This window comes from Phyllostomus discolor, chromosome 4 (assembly GCF_004126475.2).
Source record: "Phyllostomus discolor isolate MPI-MPIP mPhyDis1 chromosome 4, mPhyDis1.pri.v3, whole genome shotgun sequence".
Lineage (NCBI taxonomy): Eukaryota > Metazoa > Chordata > Mammalia > Chiroptera > Phyllostomidae > Phyllostomus > Phyllostomus discolor.
This window is the reverse complement of record NC_040906.2, coordinates 22350878-22377348: the sequence shown is the minus strand read 5'-3', so window position 1 is coordinate 22377348 and position 26471 is coordinate 22350878. Positions and strand designations below refer to the sequence as shown.

The 26471-nt window shown below is 41.0% G+C and overlaps 1 protein-coding gene across 2 annotated transcripts in view; it reads left to right on the top strand.

Annotated features, from left to right (window-relative positions):
* Positions 1-18992, top strand: part of PTH2R (parathyroid hormone 2 receptor) — a 58000-nt gene extending 39008 nt beyond the window's left edge. Inside the window, exons 9-13 of one of the 2 annotated variants that reach the window (XM_028510734.2) lie at positions 2962-3028; positions 8335-8429; positions 15145-15283; positions 16635-16676; positions 17700-18992. In XM_028510734.2, the coding sequence (XP_028366535.1) occupies positions 2962-3028; positions 8335-8429; positions 15145-15283; positions 16635-16676; positions 17700-18095 (739 nt within the window). In that variant the 3' untranslated portion in view covers positions 18096-18992. The remainder of the gene's footprint in view (positions 1-2961; positions 3029-8334; positions 8430-15144; positions 15284-16634; positions 16677-17699) is intronic. The other variant, XM_036022957.1, reaches the window with a different exon arrangement.
* Positions 18993-26471: the final 7479 nt, after the last annotated feature.

Here is a 26471-nt window from a genome sequence, read left to right as displayed (position 1 = left end):
GCAGGTGCAGGTAGGCTGGACCACAGCCGTAGCTTCCCAGGTAGCCAGCTGCACAGCTCTGGGCTTTATTTGGGATACTTGGGTTAAGGGCATGTGGGCATAGGTTTCACCAATCAGTGGCTGAATTAAGATGTCATGAATATTAAGCGTTTACTGTGTATCCAAGATATCTTGTGTCTCATATATTTGGTATATCAGGAATATTTAGTGCCCAGTTGCCACATAGATGTAATACCTGTGTTTAACATACATATGCTCAACTTGTTACTTATTTATATTTAGTGAAAACTATGGGTTTCATTCATCCCATTTGTTTTCTTGTCGTCTATAGTATAATTACGTATTTTTAAACAATAAAGCAAATGCATGTTAGAAGTAGAATCCATGCTGGTGAATCACACTCCCACTCCCCATTTGTCTATGTTTCTCCTTAGGGGATGTGTGATTAATGGATACTGAAACATTCACTTTTTTATATTATTTCTATTTTTAGTAATGATGAGTCAAAGAAAGGAAAGGAGAAAGTAGGAAAGCATTCAGGTGCCTCCTGTGTGTTCCCGTAGTCAAACAGATTGCTATGGAGTGGTGTGTGTCTCCCCAGACTTTATCTGTGGAAGCCCGAAGCCCCAGTGGGACTGTACTGGGAGACAGGGTCCTTAGGAGGTGATTTGGATTGAATGTGGTCAGACGGGTGGGGCTCTGACATGATAGGATTAGTGTCCTTATAAGAAGAGACACCAGAGAGCTTCCTGTCTCTCCATGTGCGCACAGAGTGGAGGTCTCGTGGGCACACAGCAAGGTGACAGGAAGAGAAGCCGCACTGGGACCGGACCAGGCTGGCACCTGGGTCCTGGACTTCAGCCTTCAGTCTGGGAGAAATGAATGTCTCTCATTTATGCCTCCCAGTGTGTAATGTATTGTAACGGCAGCCTGAGCAGAGCAGTGCACTTATGGTAGATGAAAAAGTGATTTAAACAGAGACGGATTTAACTCCACCTAGCTGCAGTTGTGTGGATCATTCTTTTATGTTAACAGAATCCAATTTAATATTTCCACAAGTTGAGTACATTTCAGGACAGTGTATTTTTGTTAGCTCCTGCGACTCTTTCTTTAATTTGAGCCTACATGTTTATTTTGAGTTACCAGGTATTTTCTTCAGAAATAATTTGCCTGCTAAGCATTTGACAAAAATGCCACACTATGTGAGCGTGTGGACTGTATAAAGAATCTGTCTCCGTTTCTGCAAATCTGAACTCTATAGATGATCATGTTCAGGTGCAGCCTAACGCTACTTGCTCCCACACTCCCCGTTCATCAGCTTCCCTCGGTCCTTTGTTATCTTTACATTTTACTTGCATTTATCTCTTAATGCTATCTGGATTTTTTAGCAGTTGAGGGCTAATCTTATCTACCTTATCACTGCAGTATAGAATTGTACACCTGAAACCTTTGTAATTGTATTAACCAATGTCATTGCAACACATTCAATAAAAAATAAAAAAATGTATAATTTCTTTAAAGTCCTACATCAAAGTTTTAAGTGGAAGTAGTTTTAATAAACTCTATGCTAGTTATTCTAGTGAAAGACCAGCTTGGGTGAGGCCGAGTCAAACTTACTTTGAATTCAATTCAGTTCAACAAATATTTATGCCTGTATGCTACGTATTAGTCTAGGCACTTATAATGCAATGGAAGACAAGAACCAGATGATCCCTGCCCATGTAGAACTTAAATTCTGGTTGGGTGGGAGGGAAGTAAAAGATAAATATGACGATTAGGTAAGTTATATAGTGTTTTTAATCAAGTACTGCTAAAAACTTTTTAAAATGAAAGGTAACATTATGGATCTATATAAATACACATGATCACCTGTCTAAGGTTTTTTTGAACTCAGTAATAAATGACTGAAACAGTAAGATGTTATAACTGCTTCAAATAAAGAAATGAAATGAATAAATTTACAAATAAATGCAAAAACTAGTCAAAATTCACAGGTCACTGATCAGTTATATTCCACCTAACATGGCTAATTTTTTTCCTATGGAGAAAAATCATTTGTATTCAGTTTTCTATTGCATTTCTATCAATAAGAATCATTTGCATTACTATAACTTTTCTTTTCTTTCTTTCTTTTTCTTTCTTTGATGTTGAGAATACATTTGTTAAAGCTGGGGGCAGTGAAACAAGGAAGGGCCTAGCATAGAAGCAGCAGCAGGAGAGAGCCCAGGCGGTGCTGCTGTGGCTCTGTAGAAGTGTTATGGGAGAGAAGTGAGCCAGGGCGGGGCTGCAGCGAGCTCCCTGGAGAGTCAGAGAGAAGGGGGCCTTGGAGACTGGTTCACGGGGTTGGCCCAGGATGAGCTGCTGCCGCCGATTGCTCCCCTGGTTGCAGGTCTTGTGGGGACTGTTAGAATTTAGAAGACAGAAAGTTCACCCCAAAATGAGATTTGAGAGGGTGTGTCCCAAAGATGGAGAGCCTGTTGTGTAAGTTTACCGCATTCCTTTAGATAAGAATGATTTGCATGATTGTCGGTGTTCTATAAGTTATGAAGCTATACCATAGAATTGCTGTAACTGCTGAAAGTCAGAGGACTTCATCATTGCAGTGATAATAAAACTAAAGTGTCAAATGTGCATCATTTAGAAGACTAATTTTTTTGTGGCTCTGGAAATGTGGTTTTGACTCTTGTTACTTGGGAGTAACCAGTATTAATAATACTTTCTAGCTAATAGTATGGAAACCAGAGCTCATTACACAATTTCCCCCCACTGGTTTGGGTGTTTTACAAGATTCCCTCTCTCTCTCTCTCTCTCTCTCTCTCTCTGTCTCTGTCTGTCTGTCTCTCTCTATTTGTTTCTTAAAAGCTTGGGGCTGGAGTTTTTGCTAAACTTAAAATATTGCTTAATTCTCATTGCTTGCTTGCTTTGTGAATTTATTTATGAAAGGTCTTTTTCATGTCTCAGGTGCTGGGAACTTAGTGCTGGAGACATCAAGTGGATTTATCAAGCCCCAATCTTAGCAGCTATTGGGGTAAGTTCAAAAGCCTGTTTTTTTCTTTTTTTAAAGAGTGCATGGTTAAGTTGCTGCTAAAAGCCGGAGAAGGTTTGTCGCTTTGTTCTAGGAAAGTGTAGGAAACTCTCACGTTACAGCAGTAGCTGTTGGGAGTGTCTAGGTTGGGGTTCAGACCCTTATTCATGGCTGACATTGGGAAATTTATTTGCTGAGGTTTCTAACTCGCAAAGTGAAGCAGTGAAGTGATTATAGACAGTCTAAAAGATTTGCCATGGGGGAGGAAGAAGTACAAATGAATGTACACTCAGTAAATCTGGAAGGAAAGTGAGAGAGAAAAGGCCATTTTCATCTTCTTGAGCTAAAATTGTGACAGCTCCAAAGCAAGAATTCTTAAGTATTTTTCCAATATTACACAGTCCATTTAATCTTTGAAATCAGAGAAGAGATTCAAGAGCACCTTTCTGTTCACTGAGAGTTACCTTTTTGTTGCATTATTACAACTTAGGGGTATCACAATTTCCTTCGAAGTGAGGAGCCTGTCAGTAAGGGAGGGGCGAGCCCGGGACCCCCATCGCATCCTTCTGTTGGTGGCATTCCTTCTGCCGAGCTGTTCTTGGCCTGAAGCCAGGACTGATGCTCACGGTAACAGCGCTTCACAGTGCTCGCCACTGCTGGGACTCTTTTAAGTGCTGTGTTATATTAATTTTTCTGATTGTCCCCATCGCTCTAAATGGGGAAACTGCCCAAGGTGACACAGCCAGCAAGAGGTGGAGCTGGGGTTCTAACTTCAGGGTCAGTGCACTGAACTCCCTGTACTTTTACAATAAGATCTTACATCCCTGATACTCTAGGGAAGACCCTGTCACTCCTGCCTGCCCCACCCCCGCCTGCTGCTGGGCCTCAGCTGTGTTGTTTTCCTCCAGTTTCTTGAACTTGTCTACTTCTGTCCCTTTCATTGTACCCTGTACCCCTGTAAGGCTGGGATGTGCCTCCTTCTACTCCTAACTTTATTTCTTATTTTATTTTATTTCTTGTATATCTTTATTGTATTTTTCCATTACCATTTAGTTCCCTTATACCCGCCTCCTTCCAGCAGTCGCCACCCTGTTGTCCATGTTCGTGAGCCCTCTTTCCTTTTGCTCAGTCCCTCCAAGCTTTAAATGCTGCTTCCCCGGGGCTTCCTGGGTGCCCCGGTCCAATTGAAGTCACCTCTTATCACCTTCACGGCACAATGAGATTTTTTTCTTCTCAGGGTCGTTACAGTGTATATAATGCTTCTGACTGTTTGTTGAATGCTATCTTGCCCGCTAAATTGCAAGGCTAAGTGAACAAAACCCATATTTTTTTCTAAACTGCATTCCCAGCACCTAGCAAGTTTCCTGACAAATAGTGGTTCTTCAGTAAATACTTGTTGAAAAACTAAAACATGCCTAAGATTAGATATCCTGGGGAACGTAGGGAGGAAGAGGGGAAATAAGAGCACAAAGCAAGGATAATTTCTGAACCCCGAGTCCATTTCATGCAACCTTGTCATTTTCCTCGAGAAGGAAACCGAAGCCCATGCAGGTCAAGGCCACACAGCGCGTGTGACAGAACAGGGACGATGACCGCTGGTTTTGACCACGTTCGTTTCACTTGCATTCTAAAGCATGTCAGGATTGGTTTTTTGCCCAATAAGTTCAATAAAAATAAATACATAAATAAAAAAGATTGTGTCTTGAATTTATGGAAAAGGATCTTTCCATCTTTATGACAATATTTATGTGTTTTTATGTGTTAACTTTAGGATAAATGGTTTGATTTTTAGCCTTACATTAGATGTAGCATGGTTTTATGTAAATATAACAGGTAGGCTCCATATATGTTGCCAAAAAATTATGTGTCAAGAATTTTAAATGTGTGTTGGACCCCTCGCTTAATTCAGGCTTTGGAAATCATCGTAGTATAGATTCTATTAATTTTGTTTTTGTATATTTGGGAGTAAAATCTAGTGAAGTGTGATCAGAATTTCTAAGCAATATGTGAAGCAAAATACTTTTAGGAGAATAAAGGTGTTTGCAGAGGATGAGTACTTATAGGTTCTTATTGGAATAAGTCATAACAAACTAATTGAATTTTAAGGATAATCACAGACCTCACTTGGTACAAATTTGAAAGGAACCACTTGATTTTGGAATCCTAGAATCTAAACGTGTAACACTGTTGTTTTATGTGTTTCGCGTACATGTTAAAATTATGTTAAAGAGAACTAGAGTCATTAGAAAACATTAATTGTTTTCTGAAAAGAAGTCTCTCCAAATATAACTTAATTGTTCACCAGCAGCATCTTGATGTTGATTTGAGGATTATTGCGCAATTCTTCTGTGTAGCATAAAAATGTGAGAGGAGTGTTTCCTAAGGGCCAACAGAGCATGCAGCATCGTTGGGGCCCCGGGCCCTCCAGAGCATCACTAGAAGGAACAGAGTGCTCTCCCCGAAGAGCAGGGCAAGTGGCAGGCAGGGGGCAGCATGGTCTGGAAGGCGTAATGGTGAAGTCGACAGATGTAATAGATTCTGACCAAGCACTGACCCCTGAGACGTGAGGACCTGCCTTTACACTGGTGTCAACGAAGAGACACTGTAGCAACTGAATAGAAATAAAACCACAGGCAGAAGACTGCAGCTTGGGAAACTGAGCAGACTTGTTTGTGAGTACTTAGGAGATGGCCTCAAAGATGCTAGTCATATGGGGTGGAGACAGGTTTGGCTCTAGCTGAAATCTGTGATCTTGAATTTATCAGGGAAGGAGAAGAAAAAGGGGAACTCTCTTGCGGTATTTGTCCTGATCAGTTGTTTCCTTTATCCTGTGTTATTGGCTCCACCTACCCATCATCCACTGCTAGGTGATCAAATGGTCTTTCTAGTCCCTGCTCAATTTTATCTTTACTAAAAAGTCTTTTTAATTAATTAATTTATTTATTGAGTCTAGGGAAAGAGGTATGGGGAGGGAAAGAGAGAGAGGGAGACAGAGAGAGATGCATTTCTCATCCCACCCATCCAAGCATCTCCTGGCTGATTCCCTGCCTGTGCCTCAAGTAGGGGTTGAACCTGTGACTCTGGCATACAGGGCCCACACTCCAGCCCACCGAGCTACACGGCCGGGGCAAAAGTCCTTTCTTTTGTCCCTTAACAGAGTTAAATCTTTTACTTCCTATCCATCATTTGATGAATAGATATGTTTGGTGCTTTTATTTTGCTTCAGGACTGTCTCAGAATCTTTTTTGCATTAACCCTCAAACAACTTTGAGATAGTTCTTTGCATTAGTCTCCGTTTTAGTCCCAAAGAAGTTATATAACCCGCTTAGGGTTACACATTTGGAAAGTGCTGAAGCAGGGGTCAAACCCAGGCAGAAAAACTCTGGTTCTCGAGCCCACAGTTTGTACTGTTAGTGATGATAGGATTGAAGCTAGGCTGTTTCCCAAGGTGGGTCACATGCTTGTCACAAGAGAGGATTTACTGGGTGGTGCATGCAAGGTGGTTAAGTACCACTGAGTCACATATGGAGAACATTGGTCCTTTCCAACCCTTCTGAACACATCAAGGAGAAATTCTCATTTTGGTATATTACTTATTTTTAGATGTTTATCATGACTCAGCACCATTGTGTACCCACGTTAAGAATGAACCTCAGTGTTCAACATGTAGTGAGTGGTGTGTGTCACGGGCTTGCTCACAGTGTGAATAATGGTCTAGTTTGAATGGCTGGACAAGTGGTGGCTCTGGAGGAGACGGCAAGCTTCTTAAGGTGCATTAATGGAGATCTCCAGTTTTTAGTGTTTTTTTGCTTATAAATGGTTTCCTTTTAGAACCTCTGAGGTAATTCCAGAAGAAGGATTAAGATGGCACTTTTAATGAAAAGCCTTTAAGAAAAATTTTAAGTGATTTGTTTTAAAGTACATCCAGTGCATTTTGTAAAATACGAAAAGAAGGAAACAAACAAGACCTCAGCTTCTCTGCGGCCGATGGGTGGGTGATTCACTTCCTCCACTTATCATTCAAGGAGGCTCAGTCGTGAGAGGCAAGGGGTCAGGGTACAGGGACCACTGGTAAGAGGGGAAAGTAAAATGGACAAAATTTCATCTAGTCTTTGACGGAATTGCAAATACCAAATTGATTTCTTTCTCAGAGGAAGATTGCCACTCTAGAATCCCTTTCCTCTTTTAAATCAGTCACATTTAGAACTTCAAATGAAGTTAAAGCTTTAACATTATGCATAGATGTTGTCCCTACTTACAGGTTGACTTCTAGCTCCCAGTCGCTATGGAAAGCGGTACAGTTGGTGGGCGGGGCCTGCTAGGTGCTCAGTGAGAGGATGGCAAACAAGGTGGCGGGGGAGGGCCTCAGGGCTGGTGCAGATGATCAGCTGGAATGGGGAGTGGGGCACATGGATCTCCCAAGAACCAAAATTCTCCAAATTCCAGCGATGATTCAAGACTGCAAGACAGGGCATCCCCACGAACACAGCACTGGCTGGGTCCTGACCTGTGCCCTGTGGCTGTTGCTCTGGGTCCACTCTTGGCAATCCACCCTATCCCACCTAACTCTAAGGGCTGCAGGCATCTTCCCGAATGAAGGGCTCAAGGGGGCAGGCTTCCAGTTCCTGTGCTCCCAGATCTGGAGACCCTGTTCTTTTTCTTCATTTGGAATCTCTCCACTGATCCTTGAGGCCCTCACACATAAAAGGGCTTATCCTACCAATACCTTTCCTTCGTTTTTAAAGCCACAACTCTGGTGGTGCCTACACTTATATTTCAAATTCAATTTAATTGCCTATGGTAGCACAGTTGGGGGGAAGTGCTTTTTTTTATACAGCATCTTATTTGCCTTAACAAACTTATATACTTCACCTAATATTCTTCATATGTTATGAAAGAGCATACCCCAAACAACTCTTATTTCTCTCCCTAAAATAGAGGCGGAAGCTGGGGCTTCATTTCAAAAAGGCCACTTGGTTGCATTTATATGATCACTGTGATCCTGTATCCTGCCAGTTTGCTGTAGGACTTGATCTGCACTCTGGTTTGGAAACTCCCTGCAGATTCTGGCAGATCATTCCCTGATGTTTCTGGTTTCCAGGGCTGTTGAAACTTTTTCTTCTCGTGTCTTCAAGGGGGCCAATCAAAAGTCATTCACTCTCCAATAGCTTATCTCAAAGTCCCTTACTGATGCTTATGGAATGGGTCATTTTCAGTCTTTGAATATGAAGAAGTTCAATTTATGTAAATTTGATGAACATCTTGAAGACAAACTTAATGATTCTTTGTAATCTTACCTTCTCTTTCAGCTGAATTTTATTCTGTTTCTGAATACGGTTAGAGTCCTGGCCACCAAAATTTGGGAGACCAATGCGGTTGGGCATGACACAAGAAAGCAATACAGGTAATTCCAGGACAGGCGTCCATCAGAGGAAATGGTCAGTTATTATTTATTGTCAAGAACAGATATTGATTGATTTGAAATGTTTCTAAGATATAAATTTATGAATGGGTATTTTTGTTTGGTTCAGTTTGTGATTTATCAGAAAAGACATATATGTATTTATTAGGGAAGTATGTTTTAATCTTTTAATCCTCATCTGAGGATATTTTTAAAATTTCTTTTAGGGAGAGAGGAAGGAAGAGAAAGACAGAGAGAGAGGGGGAGAGGGGGAGAGAAGGAGAGGGAAAAACAGTGAGAGAGAGAGAGAGAGAGAGAGAGAGAGAGGGAGAGAGGGAGAGAGAAACATTAATTGGTTATCATCTTGTGTGTGCCGTGACTGGGAATTGCACCCACAACCATTTGGTTTCCAGCACTATGCGCCAACCAACTGAGCTACACTGGCCAGGGCAGAAAATATAAATAACCCCAAATGTTTCCAGTATGCTTAAGTTTGTAGTGTGTGTGTATATGTGTGTGTGTGTATATATACACACAAATATATATATTTGTAATAAATACATATATATCTATACATGTATATATATATGTCTGTAACAAATACATATGTATTTGTTGTTAGCAGATTGGGATTCTCCTATACACTATGGGATGCTGTCTCAGGCACAGAAAGGAAGAAATCACAGTCAGCGTTTTGATTCCATCTCACAAATGTTCTATAGGTTCTTTGTTGAACTACTCCCCTTTGGCATTTAGGCAGCATCTCCGTTGGGCTGAAAAGACTACAGCTGTAGACTGGAGTCTGGACGAGGACACATGGGATGGACAAACCAGCAGCGGCGAGCTCATTATTTGCAGTGTACTGCAAGTGAGAGTGTTATAATATGAATTGTGCACGAGAGTTTTCAGTGAGGGACCTTTGCTACTCTAATATAGCTTGTCTCATGTCACATCCCGTTGGTGAAGACAAAGGCCGCAGGATGCCAGAACCATGGAAAATACAAGGAGTCTTTCATTCTTCTTCAGAAAGTGAAAAAGTGCAGTGGTGTTGGAAGGCTGCTTGTTTCTCTAGTTCTGAATAAAAGCAACTTGTTTCTGTAGTTCTGAATGATATGAACTTGTATTTTCTGTAAAAAGTTGCGCAAGAGATTTGAGAAACTCTGGAGAGAGCAAAGGGTAGAGCATCTTAAAAATAGAGTAGACAGTATTTTGAGTTTATTCATGGGGATTATTTCACAGAATAATTGAAGAGAATGATTTACCAAGGATTAAAATAATATACTATTAAGAATTCATAACTGGATTTTAGTCTTGGCTGGTGTGGCTTAGTGGTTGAGTGCTGGCCTGCGAACCAACTAGTCACTGGTTCAATTCCCAGTCAGGGCACATGCCTGGGTTTTGGGCCAGATCCCCAGTGGGAGATGTGTGAGAGGCAACCACACATTGATGTTTCTCTCCCTCCTTTCCTCCCCCTGTCTCTAAAAATAAATAAACAAAATCTTTAAAAAATAGAATTCATAATTAATTTTAAATAATCTGGTGCCCAGAAGTTTCTTAAGTTTGAAGTGATTAATTAGAACATGGTCTAGACTAATACTTGTCGGGGAAAGTGTTTTTCAGCCAAAATACATTTTGTTCCTAGAAGAAACATATTTAGTATTTTTAACAAAGTTGAGCTACAGATAAAAATGGAGTGGGAAATGACTTTCTTTTTGGAGAGAAAAATGTGGGCACCGACTTGGCCGGGATTTGGGAATTCATTTCAGTGTGCAGCCTCTGAGGCCGGAGAGGATCCAGTTCAAATAGCTTCTGACTTTTAAGCGAAGAGACTTAGGAAAATGGAACCCACGTTCTGTCCCAGTGATATTCCTCATAGGAGGCTTAACAGGGTATTTAAATTTATACCCACTCATTTTTGCACCTTTAAACTTATAACGTATTTTTGGACTATAAGATGCACCCCCCCAATTGGGGAGGAAAAGGGGGTGGTGTGTCTTATAGTCCAAAGGTAGCTTTACATTTACACTGGTGAAATATTACGTCATTTATGTTACTAATTATTTTACCACATTTTTGCTTCAAAACTTTTTTTCCTGTTTTTCTCCTCTAAAACCTAGGTGTGTCTTGTGGTCCGAAAAATACGATATTTTATTTGGTTATTATCTTTGTCAAATATTCAAATATTTTTGTTAAAATGAAAAAAATATATTTCCAAATTGTGACACCTAAAACCATTTTTAAAAACATTTCCTTGCACATTACTGTCTAAAGGACTGAAAACAGTCTCTCCAGGTGAGCTTGCACATATATAAAGAGACTTCTGAAAAGTGTATGATATCACTTCATGCATATAATGTCTTATAATTGAAATGAATTAATCAAGTTGCTTTAAGTTGAGGTAACTGTAGAATTACATGCAGTTATAATAAAACAGAGAGACCCCAAATGCCTGTCACCCAGTTCCCCCTGCAGGTGCCATCCTGGGTAACCACAGTTTACAATCACTCATTTTAAAACAAGGCTGATGTGAATCCATTAATCGATCAGATTTAACACCACAACTAATGCATTTCTCCTCTTTTAAATTACAACTCAATTCCTTTGCAAATTAAGCAAAAATTACCAGGACTAGAAGAACATGAGAGAGATGAAAAATGCAAGATTCGGTGGAAAGAACATTTGAATGTTTGGGCTAATTTGACTTTCCATTTAATATTACACAAAGGTCATATTTAATATTTTTGTTTGTGGAATAAGTTCAACAAGTATTTGTTATGCAGTTTGATAGCAAAGAGGACAGACTTTAAAGTGGAACCTACTACTAACTGTGTAACTTTGGATGAATACTTTGCCTCTGTCTGCACCTGGACACGGGGTCATAAAAGTTCTCCCACGTGGTTGTTGCCAGAAGAGAGAGAGATCGAGATCGAGGTAGAGAGCTGGAGACAGAGATGCATGTGTAGAAAAGAAGGAAAGATTAATTCAAGGCCAAGAGGGATTGAAAAAGAAAAAATAGTATTGTTTTTAAAGCTAAGTTAACTCTTAAAAGACTAGAAGAGATTTTTCAGAACTTCCTACCCCAGGGAGAAATCACCCAGGAAGAGATATCGCAAGAGGTGGGTGTCTTCTACACAGGACACTGAGTCCAATGAAGCATGTGACTTTTTTGTATTCCTCTCATGGCTTTGTCCTATGGGCCACCACCGTGCCTCTGGCAGGCCAGAAGGCCACTTCCAATTTTCACCCCTGAGTCATCTCACGAGGCAGCTGTGCCTTTTCAGGGAGCTGGGCTGCAAAGATGTACAGTGTGCATCGGTGAGCAGGTGGACCGTGAACCAAATCAGTGCCCGGGGCTGCTGAATGATTTGACGTGTGGGAAAGTCCATCTTTATAAGTGAATAGACAGATGACCTGCACAGACGTTGGCCTGGGATACACCACTACTTCAACTTGTTCACGCTCTTCAAAGGATCAGTTTTAAAAGAGGATGTAACCATAACTCTTACACAAATATAAAGGAACAAATTTCGAAAATCTTATTTAACTCATTAATGAAGGAACTGGCAAGATATTACATATGTTTAAAAGAGAATAATGAATGCTGAAAAGAACTGACAAATGGATGCAAATTAGCAAAACATGGCCATATCCATAGGGCTATAATTAGTGGCATTCCATTTGGACACAATTTGCATTTCTAGGGACAGCAATTATTTGAACTGCTCTGAGAGGCAGATTTAGGCTACATTATATGGCAAAGGTGATATAAGACTTCATCCCAGCAGCCTGGAGAAAGATTTCTTGCTGGCTTTGAAGAAGTAATCTGACACGTGGTGAGAGCCTAGGGCTGGGACCTGAAAACAGCCTGAGGGAAGTCTGTAGAACTGAGAGACCCCTAGCCAACAGCAGCCTTGCAACAGCAAGGAGCTGAGCTCTGCTAACCAGCTGGATGAGCGTGGAAGAGTACCCTGAGGTCCAGGTGAGAATGCGGCCCTGGCCAACACCTTAATTCCAGCCTTGTGATACCCTGAGCAGAGGACTCAACTACATTGTGCCTGGCCTTCTGGCATAGAGAAACAGAGATAATGGATGGGTTTGGTTTCAGCTACTAAATTTGTTCCATAGCAATTGAAAATGAATTCACGTACTGCCTATTTTCTACAAGTTGACTTTTATCTCTAGAGAGTTGTATGAGAGTCTGGTCATAGACAAAGAGAGAGAACCCAGATGGCTGAGCTAGCAGGATAGCTACTAAATTTTAGTCTTTGACAAGTTTTTCTCACTCTGCATGAAACAAAACTGTCCCTAAACTTTTTACTAAACTTTTGATTATTTAATGGTATGTTTCTCTGCTTTGTTTTTGTTTTAAACTAGTTTTTCACTCCCAGGGACACACAGCAGGAGCTAAGTTAGCTACATTTGACAATAGTTTCCAGGGGGAGTTACCCATTCGTGTTAAAGGAGGAAACACAATTTTCTTTTCAGTGTGATATTAGACAAGACTTCCAAGGTTCTGCCAATGCAGAACCTGCTGTTCCCCCTCTATCTGATTAGACTACATTAGAGTGCTATGAAGGCATTCTATGTGTCCTGACCGTGTACACGGTGATTTACACTCACTGGTCAGGATTCGGGAGGGGGATAAGCACACCCCAAGGAGCCTCTGAAAGGTGAAAGCATTAGTTAGGTCAGAGAAACCCATGGTCTTATCAGGACTGCTGCCTCGAATAAAATGGCTGTAAGGTAGAATTCTCAAATTAAGTGGGTTGTAGGTGACCTAAGGTACGAGGTATGAGGACTGGGAGCAGCACAGGAGAAAGCCCCCAGGTTAGTGGGCAAACTGTGGGTGGGCGGTCAACCAGATGTCCCTGAGCCAAGAGGAGCCAATGATCCAGGCACTGAACAGAGGTAAAGGAGTCAGAAGAGAATGAGGGGGAGCAATGTGCAATCTAAGTGTCTAAATTAGGCATTTCATTATGAGTTATGGGACATTCCAGCTCTTGCAGGAGCTGAGAATATAGTGATGATAGGATAAAGGATGTGTCTGGAAGAGGATCCCGAGTAAAGCCTTAGACTGTTGGAGTTCCAAAGGGCTTCTGGGCCCCACCCCTCCTGTTAGAGACAAGAGAACTGAATCATGACCACACAGGTAGTTAGTGTCAGGTCTGACACCTGAATCCAGTTTTCTCTAGTCTCAGTCCCGTGTGATAGTACTTGCCCATACCTTTCATTTCTAAGAAGAAAAATAAGTAAGTAAGTAGATTAATAAGTAACTAAGTAAGAAACGAAGGAAGGAAGGAAGTAAATAAAGTATCTAGAGGGAAGACTAGTGAGAAAGGAAGGAAGTTGCAGTGGTTTGAGATTACCAGGGCATAAATGGTGCACAGAAAAAAAGGAATATTTGAGAGATAAGAAAGAAGAAGCCAGATTTGACAGTTTCTGGGATAGACAGTGCAAAAGACAAAACAAACAAACAAACAAACATACAAGCCCAAACACGGAATAACCAAACCAAGCACCAGAAAATGATGGATTGGCTGTACTGGCTGTCTATTGCACAAATGAATTATTACAAATTTAGTTGCTTAAAATAACATACTTGCTCTTTCACAGCATCTGTGGGTGTGGAATCGGGGCCCAGCTTAGCTGGGCCCTGTGCTTCAGGGTCTCTTACAAGCCTGTCATGGAGATGTCAGGGCTGCAGTCCTATGTTAAGGTCAGACTGGGGAAGAATTCACTTCCAAGGTCATATGGTTGTTGGCAGGATCCACTTGTTTGCTGGCTGTTGGCCAGGAGCCGCGTCTCCTTGCCACATGGACTTCTCAGCTGAGCAGCTCACAGCAGGGTCATTTGCTTCACTGGACCAAACACGGGAGAGAATCTGCTTGTAAGATGAAAATGACAGTCTCATGCAACATAATCACAGAAGTGATCTTAGCTATCCTCTACTCATTACAAGCAAGTCCCAGGTCTTGCCCACATTCAAGGTAAGAGAGTTAACAAGGGCGTAAATACTAGGAGTGGGAGTCACTGGCGGCCATTTTAGAGTCAACCCATCAAATCAGAAAACCTAGCATGCCTCCAAATATGCAAGAAAAATATATATAGGAAGGCAGTTAAAGTAAAGTAAAATTGATTTGCTTTCAACCCCCAAACCTTCAGATGAAATCTAGAACTACAGACAATTTGAGGTCGAACATTTGACATGGACTGTTTGGAGAGGGTGACCGCCTGCAGCACGTAACAACATGTGAAATGACAGATGGAGATCCAACTGTACAAAGAAACTGGGGAATAGTTGACTTTAACATGAACAAAACAAGCCAAAATGGTGCCTACAGAAGTAAAGACAGTTAATTCAAATGGAGTAGTAATACTTACTTAAATCTCAAACACAGAAGTTCAAGAGGAGTTGGGGCTGAAAAAGTAAGGCATTTGATGCCTTATGAAAATGGTATCCTTTAAGCAAGAAGAGCAGAAATGAGATTGGAGAGACTGAGGGGATAATAATCATGGGAAGTGCGAATAAACGACCTGATTTGGTGTAAAAGTGACAGGAAGAGGAGAGCGGGGGAAACTAGCAGAAGCCCTGGGGTCCAGATGGATGGGAAAAGCCGGCCCCTGTTAGCTCTGCTAAGCTTGGTTTTGCTCCAGCAAGCTGTCTCTACGGAAAGGTGCTCTCCATTGATTAACCAAAAGGCTTTGCACTCTCTTGCAGGAAACTCGCCAAATCCACGCTGGTCCTGGTGCTGGTCTTTGGAGTGCATTACATCGTGTTCGTGTGCCTGCCCCACTCCTTCTCGGGGCTTGGGTGGGAGATCCGGATGCACTGTGAGCTCTTCTTCAATTCCTTTCAGGTAGAGCGCCGTCTAGTAAGTCGGCTCTTGTGATTTGCCTTTTCTGCCCCAGCCCCTGGCAGCCTCTTCCTCTGCTCCTCTGGCTTTCTCACACCTGTCTCCTGAGGTCACGAGAGGGCGCTGTTCTCCGGTGCCTGTGTTTTTCCAACCCGCGGAGGTCAGGTTAGTCTGCGACCACAGCAGGAGCCGTTCCTCACGGAGGAGCCTGGGGGGGCGAGAAAATGTGTTTTAAACTGTGCACCACCTGCAGGATAGGGACCTCTGCGTGGGTACGGAAAATGAATGAAAGCAAGAGAAGGAGAAGGCAGGGATGAGGAAATAAAGGAGGTAAAAAGAGGAAGAGGTGGCTTCTACACATTTTGTCTTGTTTGAAAGTAACACTGTCATCCGTCGCATGGATTACTGCAGGCGCCTCCCGACCTTCTTCCTGGGGAGGCGTTTGCTGCCACCTCCCTCCTTGCCTCTCGTCTCCCTACAATAGTCTGAAGAACCTAAAACACAAGTTTGATCGTGCCACCTATCTGACAGAAGTATCCAGAGGCTTCCTCTTGCACTCAGAATAAAATCCAAATGCCATTTCCTGGTGTGCATGGCCCTGTGTGGCAGGGTTCCTCAAGCTCATTCCTGCCTCAGGGTTCGTACACGCTTTCCCTTTGCCTGGAATGTTCTTTTCCTGAATATTCACAAAGCCTAACTTGTTCTTGTCACTCAAGCCAGCTTAAGTGTCACCTCCTCAGAGAGGTCTCCTGTTGAGTTTCTTATCTGATTCATCTTCGTTCTTCTCTGTCAACACCACTCGTTTTGCCTGCATAGCCCTTATCCTGTTACATTTTTCTTGTGTGGCTATTTGTTTTTATCTTGTCCATTTGTATCTCCTTCTAGAATGTAAAGCCTGAGAGAACAAGGACCATGTCTGTCTTGATTCAACTGTTTATCCTTGGCACATGAGCACTTCACATTGCATAAGCTCAATAAATATTTTTCAATGAATGAAAACAACACTTTGTCTTTTTACTATACAACCCTCCATGTCTGTAATTTCCAGCATTCACAGTGTATAAATATCTCTTACCAACCAGGAGATACTCAGTGACCCTTGAGTGGCAACATAAATGAAATGAATAGAAGAGAAATGAGTTCTTCGTGTATTTTGGCATGTTTTATTCAGTTGCTTGCTTGGTTCAGCTGATACGAAGGAAAGCTCTCAGACAAATTTAATGTACACTTAAGGATTTGGAAACATTAGGAGAGAATAGTATAAAATTTTCTGAAGGACTCATTTGACGTGAGATACTGTAATGCTGTGAATTTCATGCACGGTCAGCACCTAACTGGCTCTTTCGTCCCCCAGGGTTTCTTCGTGTCCATCATCTACTGCTACTGCAATGGAGAGGTACGTAGGCTGAAGGGGCCCTGGACAGCCCGCAGGTCTCCGTCCCAATGTGACCCAAGTGCTTTAGGATCCCCGGGAGTTACAGGACAACATGGCCAGGGAGCGAAGAGATGTTTTAATCATAAATTATTTTGAGAAAGCAAGAATTAATTTCAATAAGCTAAAGTCAATTCATTTATAAACCCTGATCTAAAAAAACTTGTTGAATGCAAATTGAGACTTGGAAGGACAGTGGGCTTCATATTCCAGTTCATGCTTAAATTTATTAATCCATGTCAAGTTCTATAAAACACTTAAATATGTATTCTAGGGACGAATCCATTAGAACCTTTTGACTTTTTTTACACTACAAGATGGTGGTGGGACAATTCACCATCATCCAGGAGTTGGCTGCAGGGGAGTAACTGAACTGTTCTTTTAGGGGACATAAGCTTTCCAGGTTTCCTCTCTCCCGTGGAACTTCCAGATAAGCTACCTTCTGGAAAGCGGCCATAGCTGTGCAATTCACCGTCCAGCCAATAAACAGAAACAAGAGCCCTACCCCACTAAGACTGCATTTGGGTGTCTGCTTCTTGGAGTCCAGTCCTCTCCCGTCTTCCTCCTTCATAGGCCTAGGCAAGGTGATAGAGTCACATCTCAGGTTGAGTTCCTTTCATGCCATTCCTCAGCCACAGCTGCCACTATTAATCTCTCTTTCTCTTTCAACCCGAGTCCTCTTTTTCCTCTCCCACAAGTGAGATGTTGCTATTTATTGGCTGTGTTTCAGCCTCTATTAAAATACTAATCTTGGACAATGCCCTTTACCCTCTCTGTAAGCCTCAGTTTGCTCATCTCCAGTAATAACACCCACCTTGCAGATTTTTTGAGACTGAGGGAGTATATATATGAAAAGTCCCTGGCATACATCGGACCCTTAATTAATGACTATATTACATTCATTGCAATCGGGGCAAACATTTGTCTAACAAAGCTGCAGGGTCTCCCTGATGGTTTCTGATGCTCAGTATGGTTCTCACTGTTCAGGTTCAGGCTGAGGTGAAGAAGCTGTGGAGCCGGTGGAATTTCTCCATCGACTGGAAGAGGACGCCCCCATGTGGCGGCCACAGATACGGCTCCGTGCTCACCACCATGACGCACAGCACCAGCAGCCAGTCGCAGATGGCCACCAGCACTCGAATGGTGCTCATCTCCAGCAAAGTCACCAGGACCGCCAGCCGACAGCCTGAAAGCCATGTGACTTTACCTGGCTATGTCTGGAGTAACTCTGAGCAGGACTGCCTGCCACACTTGATCCAGCAGGAGACCAAGGAAGGCAACATGTGGCAGGGAGATGAAACTCTAATGGAGGTATCTTCCAGACCATTGGAATGCACCTCAGGCCCTGAAGGAAGCAAAGGAGAAGCAGAGGATGTTCTCTGAATCAACATCTGTGGCTCGAAAGAGCTGGCCCATCTGATTGTCCAAGAGCTGATAGTCCAAGAGATCGGCTGTCATTCATCTCCTTGAGCTCCAGAGCTGAAAATTCAGGGGTGAAGTGGTATTTTACAAACGTTTCAGGCTCCATGAATTGGCTCCTATAAACACTAAAGATACAAAAGGAGAGGTGTCAGTGGTGGACTTTGTTACCTTATTTTGGCATCAGATTCTCCTTTAAATTGATGTGTGGCACTTGCTCTGTGATTGTTTATTTTTCTGCTACTTTTGGGTAGAACACATTTTAATTGCTTGGCTTGAATTTTGCTTATGTATACACCACTCTAAGTATGATAGAGATCATTTGTATGTGTCAGTTTCCTTTTAGGAAATCAGTATTCTCTTTTCTTCTTTCCGACTTGAATATACTCCTATCCCCGCACTCATTATGTCTGGGTGTAAGAGCGATCAGGGTCTGGAAATGTACGGTCAGATATCGAGGGTTAAGAACAAGTGTACACCGGCAAGTGAGTGAGCTGGACTTCGGTAAGATAGTACACTGATGACAGCTAGACTTGTTTCTTTCCAGGAATAAGGAAAATTACTGTAAAAAGAATACTGCACGTATTTCTCCTTCTGAATGTCCCCCCACTCCATGACCAGCCATATCTCAGGTCTTCAGTGGTTTGTACACTTTGACCTGTTATAACGTTTTTCTGTCAGTGAGCTTGTGTCTGCAGACTAATCTTATCTGTAATCATTTATGTTTAGTATAAATCACTTGTATTGATCGTAAATCACACTGCACCTATGCTTTTTGCTTCTTTGTTCTATTACTGTATTCCAAATGGCATGTGGGATAAATTAAAAGTTTGTTTTAAAAATACATTTTGGGTCACTTTTTAAGAATTTCTCTCAGCATTGCATCTCAGCTTGTTTCGGGGAACCAAGCAAATGTCCCTTCTTTACACGTGCAGAGATCAGCATGTAGCTCCAGTACTTTTTTGAACTTGACATTTCAGTATGTTGCAGCAGTAAAACATTTATTGAGTGCATGTCAGGCACCCAGCATCCTGCTAGGTGTTTACAGGCATTATTTAATCCTCACTACAAACTTGTGGAATAAGTCTTATCACTGTCACCCTTTTTACAAATGATATTGTGACTCAGAGAGGTGGAGTAACTTACCCAAAGTCACATAGCTAGTCATTGACAGAACATGGTTTCAGACACAAATCTACTGACTTCAAGTCCATGTTCTTAACCATTAGGCTATACTGTCACCAATATAATGTCACCCATTAACCACTTCAAAAAATTCAGCTGAATTCCTCATGTACTGAGAGTGCTTCTGGAGCTCTTAGAAATGCACTGTTCTGTGTTTTAGTCACAGAAACTCATGAGGTTTTCTCTCTAGTGGGGGCAGACGGATACACACAGGAAATGAAAACATCACAGAACAGTGCATTTTCAGATGAAATGACACTGGTCCAGGCAATCTATTACATTTTACTGAGCAATTTAACCAACATGCAGATAGTGCCGTGGTAAGTAAGGCACTCTGATGTCTACACACCCTCTTGACAAACATCACATTCTCTTTCCCTGCTCTTCCTCCGCTGTGCCGCAGCGCAGGCCTTTTCCTTCCCCTCCAGTTTATGAAGGTGCCATTGTGCATACTTAATTAGTCTGATTTGTCTCTATGTGGGCACACCCCCATGCTGCCTCCTTGTTGGGAGAGAGCCATGGCTGGCTGAGTGCAGCTCCATTGCTAGCTTTGTGCGAGGCTTTGTAAAGTCAGTTAACGTCCCTTCTAGTTCACATTCTCTAAAATGAAATAATATCTGTCTACCTGAGAGAGATGACCTGATGATAAGAGACATCACACACTGAAAGGACTTTGTAACATAAAAATTTCACACAAATACTTAGTTTGGGTTGTTGTTACATTATTGTTTTCAGTTCAACCTCTTTTGTCCCATCATATTATAAAAGGCCTCATTGGTAATTGCAATATAATAATTGTTAGTGTATCTATCTATCTATCTATATATCTAATAATATGGAAAATATTAAGGGTTTTTACTTTCTAAGCCAATCTGAATTCTAAGGCCAGACGACTACTTTATATTACGAGTATGAATAATGCCTTCAGAGTTGCCAATGTTTTCCTTAAAGTTTGGTCATTCCTTAACTCACAAACATTTACTTTGAGCCTGTTATGTGACAGACACTACACTACGTGCTGGGGCCATGACCAAAAATAAGGCATACTCCATTCCCTCAAGAAACAAGGAACCCCTTAGTTTCTAAGACTCTTGATCTCGTCTGTGTCCACACATTTTTTTCTTCTAGGTTTTGATGATGTTTCCATTCAATTAGTCAGCTAAGACGATAAGTTATACTAGTCTATATATTTTATCAAGTGAAATATCAGGCAGTTAATCAAGGACTGGCTGATCTAGATGCCAAGGTGCAAACTACTGGCTGATAAGCTAAAGTTGGTCCATTACTGTGTTTTATTGCTCTGTCACTGGGCGACAACTATTAGCTGCTGCAGCTGCGTGGTGGCCGGGGGCTGGCCTCTTCAGATGGGGCACAGGGGCGCTAATATGCCCAGTGCTTTCCTAGCCACGTCTGATTATTTCTACCACCTTCCGGGCTCCATTCCCTGATCTAGACAATGCATGGACATAGAACTTTAACCCAGCTTTCTAAAATATTCTTGGGGAAGGGGTATGACATTCTATATAATTTTAATGTTTCTAATAAATTAAGCAATGGAGTATTTTTATATGTAGTGGTATTTAACTTAAGTTTAATATAACAACAAATGCTCTGTTTAGATGATCCCATTAAGAGAAAAATTCATCTCACAGTGTCTGTGCTCTCAGATCCCACACGTACCATTTAAAGCTTCCTCTCTAAGTCCTCACACGGAGATACTTACTGCTAATACAATGATATTTTTCCCTTTGGAAATACAGCAATTCCTAGATACAAATGGATGAAATGATATGATAAGTCCCAGAGGTGTGTGAAGACAGCCTTATAAGGCTTGCTGACATGGATATTACATTTTGTATATCCGATTTCTCCTGGAGCCGAAGAGAGCCTGACATCAGTGATAATCCATGTTCATCACCGAGTGTAATCAGCTCACAGAGCTCTTACTTTCATAGCGTTGCCTCTTTCTGCTCTTGTTAAATAACATGGAACACATTTGCTTTGCAGGTTCTAAAGTTGCCAAAAAAGATACTCCTCTGTTTGTGAATCATTGGAAGAAAATGAATAAGGTATGTGTGAGTTGCAGTACATGATTTACCCCCAGAGATAAATGTTATGTAATTCAGAGGTAATCTCCTTTGGAGAATATGGTAGAAAGAATAATGCACCCCCCTCCCCCGAATTTGTGACAATGTTAGATTACTTGACAAAGAGGAAGGCTGTAAGTAGAGTTAAAGATTACTAATCAGGGAGATTATCCTGGGTTATCAGGGTGGGCTCAGTATAGTAGTAACAGAGGTCCTCAGAAGTAGAAGAGGGAGGTGGAAGAGATCAGAAGGATGTATATAAGGACTGCTGCTTGTGGCTGACTTGGATGGTGGCGGAAAGGGCCCTAAACTAAGGAATGTAGGCAGAGAAGCTAGGAAGAGATAAAGAAATGAATTCTCCCCTAGAGCCTCTGGAAAGGAAAACAGGAAAACAGCCCTATCGAGTGAGACCCTTGTTGGACTTCTAACCTACAGAACTGTACAAACAATACATTAGTATTGTTTTAAGCCACTGAGCTTGTCGTAATTTGTTATGACATCTACAGACACCTATTTCAGAGGTTTATATTGCTTGCCTATATGGAAAGAACTGCAACAGCTGGTTACTTAGACTATGTAATTGTTGTTGCCCGCTTGCTTCACGGAGTCTACTTCTTTTGCTAGTGTTTGCGGTGTTTTATGTGCTGCGTTTGCATGAAGGAGTGTTGACTCACTTGCCATTTAACTATAATTCACTCTTACCAGCAGTTGTTTCCTTTTAGAAATGTAAACATTTACATGGTTGGGTTTATTCAAAAATCTGTGAAGGACATTCTCATGTTTTCTGAAGAGTTATTCAATACCTTGTTTTAGGGGTTGGACTGCAGTCTTTTTCTCTCATCAAGCCTGCTCTGTCTATGTCTTCCCCTCTCGGACCCTGTCCCTAACACACAGACCACCGCTTACTCAGGAAAGCTCTTCCCTGTTCATCCTGGGATGCTTTTGGCAGAGGACATGGCCTTGTGACTGCAGGTCGTAGGTATTTGGGAATAGTGTAGGTAAATAGCTGATGGATACCCACTTTGTTTTAAGAATTGAGCTCAGTATTTTCAGCATGTTACCATATAATCTTCATAACACACTATGATGTAGTCATTGCCATTTCACAAAAATGTTGAGACAGTCAGAAGTTAGGTGGTTTGCTCCAGGTCAGAGTGACTGAGCCATGGTTTGAATCCAGTTCCATTTGACTCCAAGGCCCCTAATTATTCCCTCACTCACATGGCCCTTTTTACTTTCTTTATCAAGAGCCTAATAGTATAAAAAGTCAATGAGGAAACAAAAAAGAATTAGTTCAGTTATTCTAATCGTAGAATTAGCAATAGTTATAGGAATATAAAACATAGTAACGTGATTCTAGTTTCAGATTAAAGTGTATTTATCTCTCAGTATTTCACGGCTATAACAATAAAAAAACTTTTAAATCTGAACTCTTCTTTTAATTCTACCCAAAATATCTGAATAGATATAAAGACCTAAGTACTGTTCTTAAGCTGCCTCATGAGACCATGGAAAATTTGCCCACATATTGTTGCAGAAATGACTTCTGACAACTTGACTTCAGATTACTCATCTTTGTGGCATTTAAAGATAGCTTTTATGTAGCTTTCCATTTATTTGCTATTATAAAAACCATTCAGCAATGGAAGTACCTATAAATGGTGCAGAGCCAGGCGAAATGGTAAACATTCTTATCTATCACTGACTCTCAATTTAATGCTGTGAGCATTGAAATTCAGCTCCTACTTAGACCTCTAGTCTCTTCCAAAAGCTCATTTCATTTGGGGAGCTTATGTGGTTCATTTGCTTAATTATTTAAATGGCTAAGTAAGAAAACAAATTCAGTATATGAAGCTGTGAGTTTGTATAATATTGAAAAAATTTTTTAATGTTATACAGACTCACCCCAGACCACATGGCTCAGTTGGTTGGGCATTGTCCCACAAAGCGAAAGGTCCCCAGTTTGATTCAAGGCACAAGCATAGGCTGTGGGTTTGATCCCTGGTTGGGGTGCATACAAGAGACAACCGATTGATGTTTCTCTCCCTCTCTTTCTTCCTTCCTTCCCCTCTCTCTAAAAATACATAAATAAAGTATTTTAAAAAATTAAATTTATTGGAGTGACATTGATTAGTAAGATTTTATTTAACTTTGTGTGGTGAGCACGTGATGCAGTATACAGATCATGTGTCATAGAAACATACACTTGGAACCCATATGGTTTTAGTGACCTATGTCACCTCAAGAAATTCAATTTAAAAATGGAAATAAATAAACCAAAAAGATTGCATAGGCTTCAAGTGCACATTTCTAAGATACATGACCCGTACATTGCACTGTGTGCCCACCACCCCAAGCCTGATCTTCCATCACCGTACATTTGGCTTCTTTTACCTTCTACTGCCCCCTCCACCTCCCTTTCCTCTGGTAACTGCCATACCGTTGGCTGTGTCTGTGAGTTTTGGTTTTATATTCCACATGTGAGTGAAATCATATAGTTCTTAGCTTTTTGTGACTAACCTATTTCACTTAGCAAAATATTCTCCAGATCTATCCATGTTGTCACAAGTATTTCAGCATTTTTTATGCCTGACTAGTATCCCGTTGTGTACATGTACCACATCTTCTTTATCCAATCATCTATCAAAGGACACTTGGGTTGTTTCCAGGTCTTGGCCAACCATGAAAAATGCTGCAGTGAACGTAGGGATGCATACATCTTTGTGAATAAATGTTTTCAAATTTTTTAGGGAGATATCCAGAAGAGGGATTGCTGAGGTCATATGGTAATGCTAGTCTTAATTTTTTGAGGAACCTCCGTACTGCTTTCCATAGTGGCTGTACCAGCTGACATTCCCACCAGCAGTGAACGAGGGTTCCTTTTTCTCCACATCCTCTCCTCGTTATGACCTGTCTTGTTGATAATAGTCGCCATTCTAACCGGTGTGAGGTGGTATCTCATTGTAGTTTTGATTTGCTTTTCCCTAGCAGCTAGTGAAGTTGAGCGTATTTTCATATATCTGTTGGCCATTCGGAAGTCTCTTTGGGAGAAGTGTCTGTTCAGGTTCTCTGCCCATTTTTTAAATTGGATTGTTTGTTTTTTTTGGTGTGGAGTTCTATGAGTTCTTTATACATTTAGAATATTAATCCCTTGTCAGAGCTGTTGTTTGCAAATATCTTCTGCCATTTGGTTGGTTGCCTTTTTGCTTTGTTGGTGTTTTCTTCTAAATGTAACCCCCCCTCCCCCCCGACATCTCTAGGACATACAGCAGGTCCTTGCTGACCAAAGACATTTCCAAAGTCTGCCCACCTTGACCTCCACACAGCATGGTGACAGAGGGCCTCAGAAAAATGCCAACCTGTGCAGGCAAAAGACAGGCAATTTAGCTTAGATGAGGGGTATACCATTGAGTAAGTGGAACATGTAACACTTTCAAAGCTACTGTAACTTGGAAAGAATGAAACACTTAATCATTGGAACTCTTTAAAAGGTGCACATGGATGAGAATGACCATATGTGCTTTAATCTTGCTGGACCTCATTTTGGGGTCAGATTATGGGCAGAATAAACCAAGAGGGTTTTCACAGGCTTTTTTGCACACAAAGAAAGTGGCTATTTAAAATCAGACTACTTTAGCAAGTGCTAGTTCCCTGACAAATATTGACCTGGGTTTGATCATTAGAAAAACAACAGGCAGACCTAGATTGGGGACATTTGACAGAATAATTGGCCAGTACTCCTTCAGTCTGTCAAGGTCGTGAAAAGAGAGGTTAGACTGAGAAACTGTCATGGTCGCTGGAGACTGGAGATGTATGACGACTAAATGCAGTGTGTCATCCTGAAATGGAAAGAGATTAAGGTCAAGTCTGGTAAAATCCAAATGAAGTCTGGAGTTTAGTTAGTAGTAAATGTGTTAATATTAGTTGTTAATTTTTGACAAATAGACAATGGTAATACTGGGGTGTGTAAAAATAGGTTTACAGTTGTGAGTATGCAAAACAGAGTTCAATCTTGTATTATTATTTATTATTGTGTTATTTTTCATACAAACAACTGTAAAACTACTTTTGCCTACCCCTGTATAAAATGTTAAAAGGGGAAACCCATTGTTAGGCAAGAGGTTTACTATCTTTGCAACTTTTCTGTAAATATAAACTATTCAAAAAAAGTCTCAAAAAATCTCATTTTAGCAAATTGGGAATACATTTAAGAGATCAGTATGATTATCATATTCTAACTCCACTTGAATTTTTCCATATCAAATATTTGATATGGTTGAGTTGCCATATTAACAAAAACACATACCAGGCTACCTTGGCTTATAAATATATCTAATATTAACCCCACTTTTAAGAATAAGTAATAATTACTGAATGCCTTTATCTGAAAATGTTAAACATTTGTTTTTAGTTGTTCAAATAGCAAACCTTCTATCTGTTTCACATTCACTAATTACAATTCAGATTTTCTAGTTATAATTTAAAGTTTTTGAAACCCTTGGGGTGGAGGAAATGATGAAAGAGTGGTTTGGAGACATTAGCATTTGGAGTTGTTCAATAACAACTGTTATTGTATCACTGTTCCCTCTCTGGTAAAGCCTTCCTCCCCTCCTTACCCCACCTTGCCCAGTTTTTGAATGTTATTTTTATTATAGTGGAATTTCTGTCACACTGAAGAGAGTTGGTAAAAGGTCAGACCTGGAGCTCAACTCCTGTAGTTTTATGATATTAGCTGTAACATCATCAAGCATATAACATAAACTCTTCTGTATATTTTGTGCTTGACAGTTTCCCTTCTGCGAAGGTATCAGTTTCTATAATGGAATCTGTATTACACATTGCCCTTTGTAAATGAAACAGCCACAGTAATTCCGATGTTTGCCTTTCATTTTGATTTTCATACATATATACATTCATTGATTACAGTTAAAGTGAATAATGTGTAGAATCTCTTCTTTGTACACTTTTAGACTATTCCCTTACAATCTTGGAAATTTTCAATTGAGCAGCAGTGACATGCTGACTCATTTTTTTTTGTTTAACCAACAAAAAACTCTGAACTCTGTTT